At 39.3% G+C, this 7,270-nt stretch overlaps 1 protein-coding gene across 1 annotated transcript in view; it reads right to left on the minus strand.

Annotated features, from left to right (window-relative positions):
• Window positions 1-2,838: 2,838 nt before the first annotated feature.
• DDX10 (DEAD-box helicase 10) overlaps window positions 2,839-7,270 on the minus strand; it is a 269,843-nt gene continuing 265,411 nt past the window's right edge. The window contains exon 18 of the mRNA XM_021696556.1: window positions 2,839-3,536. Coding sequence (XP_021552231.1) covers window positions 3,359-3,536 — 178 coding nt within the window. The 3' untranslated portion in view covers window positions 2,839-3,358. The remainder of the gene's footprint in view (window positions 3,537-7,270) is intronic.

Here is a 7,270-nt window from a genome sequence, read left to right on the forward strand (position 1 = left end):
TGTTCACTACCTAAATTTCAGTTTCTGAGAGTAAGAACATTATTTGCCCAACTTGTCCCTGTTTGGACAGAGCTTTTTGTACCAGCCTCTCTCGCGGGCTCATGGCTAGCCTTTGGGTTGGCTGTCAACTCCTGATTCAGCAGGCACGGGGTATTATATAAAGCATGTCTGCCCTGGGCTGTCTGATCAGCAGGGGCCGGCGAAGAAAAATCACACCATGATCACATTTCTGGTTAAAATGGTCTTAAAGGACAAGAAACAAGGTTTCCAAATATTGGTTGCAGGCTCCTTCCCCTCTACCTGCATCACCACCTCCCATCCCTGCTTCCTCCCCACACCTCCCAGGAACATCTGCATCCCCTGCCAGACTCTGACAGGCATGGAGATGACTTTTCATGTTCAGGGTATTTCAAATGTTGTATAACAAAATTAATTACATTTAATTAAACTTACCCATTTTTTATAGCTCCAAACAAATCTAAAATGCCATGTTAAGCTTATGAGATGGCAGTCCTCCAAAGGATTCTGCTGCTGGGTGTATGTGCTCTAAGAGACTCATGCAATTTGAGGGATCATCTTACACGAGTGGGTCTGACAAATGGCCTCTTGGCCTCAGTGAAGCATCAGGCAAGAAATGAATCTCTGGGTCCTAGGCCATGTGACCACCTATGTCCTCCCCACTTCCTGCACTCCAACAACACTCACACACAAAAAGTCATCTTCCTTTTTCGACCTCTTTTCATAATGCACGAAAATGATGAACTTGCTTTTCTCCCCCTCCACTCTATGGTTTGTATTTCTCACAAGTACAGAGGCTGGCATATGGTAGTTGCTGAATTTATTAACATTTATTGAATGGATGAGCGTTCTTGCTCATTGGTTCTGGGTTTCTTTTTTTCTGTGAAAAACCCCCAAGTTTCACTGGGTTTCTTGCTCCCCAAGATTTAGAGGGAACATGGTGGCTACAGGTCTGTGTGACATGTCCTGTAATCACCTTGCACCCAGACTGAAGCAGTATCATCTCTCTGGTCCATGCTGGTGTCAAGGTAGAGGGCTGATGGCCAATGCACCTTCAAGTCTCTGCTTCTAACAGGCACAGGGCCGCTTCCACCACATTCCACGTGGGCTAACACTAAGTCACAGGGCCAGGCCCAACAGGAGCATAAAGGGAAAATGACGCTTTTCCTAAGGGGTGGGGGGTGCAGTGAATATTTGCTGAAAAATAACACCATACAAGAACACTGAACAAAATCTATCATGCGTTGTTTACTTGAGATTTCTACCAATACTGTTCTGATATCTTAGTTTTCACAACCAGCAAACTAAAATCCCCTACAATGTATATATTAGTCAGGATCCATTCAGTTCCAGGGACAGAATACAACTCAAACTAGTTTATGAACTAAAGGCCGGGCAATATATTTATTCAATGTTTACAAATACGGAGTAATAAAACTGCCCTAATTCCTCATTTGGGTCAGAACAAACAAAATCCAAAACTGCACGGAGTGAATTCAATGGTAAACCTTCAGTTTACATACTCTCAGATCCTTCTGTCCTTTGGAAATAGTCAAGGCCAAGAGATCCTGTACCAGAATCTTCAACATCTTCCCACGTTGTTATACCCTAAATTCCTTTCCCATCTATAGTCATTCTTCCCCATAATAGCCATTTTTTCCAGTTCTAATTTCATCACTCTATATCCTTCCTACCAGAGGTGACAATGCAATGTACTACAACATACCTTTTAACAAACTGTCTCAGACTATTCCTGTTTATTCATTAATTCCATAAGCATTTACTGAGAATCCATTATGGGGCAGGTGCTGTATTTGGCTCTGGGGGGTACACAGGATGGATAAGCACGGTCTAGAAACTTGTCATGTAACAGGGGCGACAGGCTTATAAACAATGTCTGGAACAGTGCATGATAAGCACCAGAGCAGAAGTAAGAAACAGTTAGGAAGAAACACGCTCAGCTCAGTGCTATGCAGATAATTCTGGCCACCGTGGAAGGCTCGGCTAGAGAAATGAGAAACAGGAGGCTGGAGCACCGTGATCAGCTAGGAGGTCACTGGTGTGATCTGAGCACGTCAGGAGGAGAATCTGAACTCTGACTGAAGACGGAAGCTGGGAAGATGAGGGAACAAACCATGTAGAAGAGTAATATGAAGAAGAATCAACAGAACCAGCACAGTGAAGGGTGGTCAAGGGAGAGGCTGAGAGTCGTTGAGTTTCCCGGTATCGCCCACGAGGGATACCAATTGCACAAGTAGGAGAAACTTCTCAGAGACAATATGGACTCCGGCTGAGTTGGAAATGTTTTTGGGATATCCAGGTGGGACATTCCCTTCCTTGGATTTATGAGTGATTTGGACCAGTTACTGAAAATTACTTGTGTTTGCACATGGAGTGGGAAAGAGCCAAGGGAGAGAATAGTGAGAGGATGATAAATCTATGGTAAAACCAGCATGCCAAGGCCCAGATTTCTTTCCCCACAAAAAAATCTGACAGTTATTTGTAACCAAAAACAGGCTCTGGCTTGATCTGCTTCTTACTCATTATGAGGAGCTGGCTCTGGGTGGGGCTCTGTGGTGCGAGCTGAACAAGGCTCTTACAGAAGACGTACAGCCTGCTGGATGCTCACTAAGGGACTGGTTTTGGATCACAGTCTTCAGATTCAGGACTTCTATAGATTTCAAAAATGGCTATGAAATCTATAAGTTAAACGGTATCTTTAGGAAGGCTAATTTCAGAATATGAAAAACTCACTGTCAGGAATTGGTCAAGCATTTTACTCTCAGGAACCTTCCCCCAAGAGTGCTCTCATATTATTGAACACAATGAAAACATTAATATTTTATAGGAAATATGTTTATTATTGATCGTCACAATTCAAAAATACTCTTTTCTCAGGGCTGGTCCACCATCCTCTGTCTCTTTAGAGATATTAAATACATCAAAACTGTGAGCAATTTTGTTTTACAGTACATAGAGATTTCTGTGTGGTAAGCAAGATAGGAATTTCTAACAATGAAACAAGGTCTCCAGAAGTTGCCAGTAAAACAAAGGAAGCGTCTCCAATGATAAGATGTAGGAACTCATGGGTAAAATCTAACAGAACACATGCTGGAAAATGGGATCAAGAAATTTTATAATCCACCTGCACTCTGAGTTTGCTCTGGGATAGTGCAAGCATGTCCTGTAAAGAAGCTTAGAGATAGAATCGCTCCGGTCTGAGGGAAGGTCCTTTGGGTGTGGGACTCATGTCACCTAAGTGTTCCAAAGCCACTTGTTTTTCCAACTTCTTGTCCACATAATCATGACCAGAGGTTTCAAGGAGAAGAGCACGGAGTATCTAGCTTTGACTTTTGAGCAGATGTAACACCAGCTCTTCATCCTCTGCCAAAGACAGGCCTGTATCCAAAGGCTCTAAGGTCTCCCACTTGGCCTTCTTTCTGTTACGACTTGTGGGTCCCACGTCTTCCACTTCACAGTTGTTCCTTTTCCTCATTCCCTGCTTCTTCTTGGTATCACTGGTGGGAACAAATCCAATGATTTACTTGATAAATAACTAAATCCATTACGAAATCAAACACTTCAAATAGGACAAAACTACCAAAAACAGAGAGTTGGTAAAGTGATACTATTATTCAAGAGAGAAAGAAACTGTAACAACATCAGGACATCTGTGTTCTAAGTCCGTTCCCTTTAACAGATGGGAGGAGAGGGCCTACTAAACACCAGGCCACTGTGTGGAGTACTTTGTACACAAGGTCTCGTCCAATCCTCACAATTCTAGGGAGCTATGGGTATATTATCCACAGTCTGGGGACACCAATGGCCTGTAGACTGGCTCCAATCTGTGCTTGTCCTGCCACATCAACCGCTGCTGTTTAAAGTTAGGTTATCCTTTAGGTAGCAGTCTGTGGGCTCACAGATATCAGGACACCAGACACTAATAACTGTTGTATTAAGCTGTGATATATAGATCATGAGTAAAACAGAACCTCAAATGTTGAATTATTTAAGACATCAAATAAACTTCCCCCATTTAAAATCTATATCTAAGACCCACATATAGTCTTGGAAAAACAAACATTATTGCAGTATTCTACTCTCACTACTTTTATTTAAAATAGTAATGGAAATACTAGTTGCTGCAATCAAACAAGAAAAAAAAAGGCATCCAGATTGGAAGGAAGAAGTAAAACTGTCACTATTTCCAGACATGATATTATATATGGAAAACCCTAAAGACTCCACCAAAAAACTACTGGAAATAAATGAATTCAGTCAAGTTTCAGAACACAAAATCAATGTACAGTAATCTACTGCATTTCCATATCGGAGGAGCAGAAAGAGAAATTAAGAAAACAATCCCATTTACTATCACACCAAAAAAAAAAAAAAATCAAATACCTAGGAATAAATTTAATCGAAGAGGTAAGAGACCTGTATATTGAAAACTATAAGACATCAATGAAAGAAATTTGAAGATGACACAAATGGAAAGATATTCTATGCTCATCGACTGTAAGAGTTAGTATTATTAAAACGTCCTACTATCCAAAGCAATCTACAGATTAAATGCAATCCCTATCAATATTCCAATGGCATTTTTCACAGAACTAGAACAAATAATCCTAACATTTCTATAGAACCACAAAAGACCCCAAATGTCCAAAGCAATCTTGAAAAAGAACAAAGCTGGAGGTATCCATAATTCCAAATTTCAAAATAAACTACAAAGCTATAGTACTCACAAAGCTATAGTACTCAAAACAGTATGGTACTGGCACAAAAATAGACACATAGATCAATATAATAGGATAGAGAGCCCCAAAATAAACCCAAGTTTCCATGGTTAATAAATCTGCAACAAATGAGGCAGGAATAAACAATGGTTAAAAGACAGTCTCCTCAATCAATGGTGCTGAGAAAACTGGAGAGCTACATGCAATAGAAGGAAACTGGACCACTTTTTTACACCATCCACAAAAATAAACTCAAAATGGATTAAAGACCTAAATGTGAGACCTGAACAATAAAACTCCTTAAAGAAAATATAGGCAGTGTTCTCTTGGACACTAGCAACATTTTTCTAAAAATGTCTCCTCAGGCAAGGGAAACAAAAGCAAAAATAAATTACTGGGACTACATCAAACCAAAATTCTTTTGCACTGCAGTGAAGGAAACCATCAACAAAACAACAGGTGACCTGCTTAATGAGAAAAGATATTTGCAAATGACGTATCTGATAAGTAGTTAAAATCCAAAATATATAAAGAACTTCTACAACTCAACACCAAAAAAGCCAAACAGTCCAATTTAAAAATGGGCACAGGACCTGAATAGACATCTTTCCCAAAAAGACATACAGATGGCCAAAAGGCAAATGAAAAGATGTTCAACATCACTAATTATGAGGGAAATGCAATTCAAAACTACAATGAAGTATCAGAATGGCTAGTATCAAAAAGATAAGAAATAACATGTGTTGGCAAGGATGTGGAGAAAAAGGAACTCTTGTGCACTGTTGGCGGGAATGCAAACTGGTGTAGCCACTGTGGAAAACAGTATGGAGGTTCCACAAAAAATTAAAATAGAAAAAATCATATGATCCAGGAATTCCACTACTGGGTATTTACCCTAAGAAAATGAAAACACTAATTCAAAGAGATATATACACCTCTATGTTCACTGCAGCATTATTCACAATAACCAAAATACGGAAGCAACCTAAGTGACCCCTGACAGATGAATGGATAAAGAAGATGAAGCATGCATATTTATTATATGTATAATGGAATATTACTCAGCCATTTAAAAAATGAGCTCTTGCCATTTTTGAAAACATGGATAGATCTAGAGGGAATTATGCTGCTAAGTGAAATAAGGCAGACTGAGAAAGACAAATATCATATGATTTTACTTATATGTGGAATCTGAAAAACAAAATAAATAAAAAGCAGAAACAGACTCATAAACATAGAGAACTGGTTGTTTCCGGAGGGAAGGTGGCAGGGACAGGTGAAATGGGTGAAGGCAGTAGGAGGTACAGACTTCTAGTACTGGAATGAATAATTCATGGAGATGAAAGGCACCACATAGGGAATATAATCAATAGAACTGTAATGGTGTTGTACAGTGACAGATGGTAGCTACACTCATGGTGAGCACAGCATAAGGTACAGAGTTGTGGGATCACTATGTTGTACAACTGAAACTAACGTAGGATTGTGTGTCAACTATACTCCAATTAAAAAACCCAAACAAACATTAATGCAGTTTTCTGCATACACCTGAGGCACAGACCATAAAAATAAAGCTAGTTTCTGAAGGTAGAGGAAATCACTTAATACGTTAAAAACAGAAGAAAAGGTAAAAACATTCTCAAAGTGTTTTAAGATACCATCATCATGTTCAAAGATGACCCAATTACTGGATGCAAGATCAAAGTAAAATGAAAAGCCCATCTCGTAGTCTTCGTAGCAGCGACCCTTTGTTAAGGGCTTACTAATGGTCTGGCCCTGTGCTACACGCTTTACACAGATTTTATCATTCGTACGGGGAGCATTAGCTTCATTCTACAATGATTAAATGACTGTACCCAGATTATAAACAGGGGAATCAAACCCAGATCTGAAGGACTCTAAATTCAGCTCCAAAGCCAGGCTACTGAAAGCAAAGAGTTGACTTGCTTCAGTCAATATTTGGAAGACAAGAAAAAAAAGAATTAGCTGTGGAAAGAGCACTGATTTGGCACTAACAGTCAAACCTTAGCCAATCAATTACCATTTCTAAGCCTCAGTCTCTTTATCTGTAAAGATGAAGATTATATAATTTACTTAGCAGAACTGCTCTATGAATTACATGAAATTATATAAAGGCAAGAACATAGTAATACTCAATACATGTTAATTTCCTTTCTGCCTATAAACTACTCCCTTTCAAATAAATTCTTACATTGATGTTATATAATAAAAAGCAAGAAATATCACAGAAATATTATATTCCAAGCATATGATGTATTCCAAAAAAGAACAAATTGCTCAAGTTCCAATGTAGTATATTACTTCTTAAGAAGCACGCCTAGATATGAGTGAATGTGCTTAATCAGCATATCTACTTACGACCAGCTTGATGCAAAGCCATAAATAATTTCCCATTTCCCCTCCAGAAATGCCCAATGCTCTGACTCAGCAGCCATTCTCTCTCACCATTGGAAGAAAGACAAACTAGACAGCACTATAAGGTTATTTAAAGC

The sequence above is a fragment of the Neomonachus schauinslandi genome, chromosome 11 (genome assembly GCF_002201575.2).
Source record: "Neomonachus schauinslandi chromosome 11, ASM220157v2, whole genome shotgun sequence".
NCBI classification, from domain to species: Eukaryota; Metazoa; Chordata; class Mammalia; order Carnivora; family Phocidae; genus Neomonachus; species Neomonachus schauinslandi.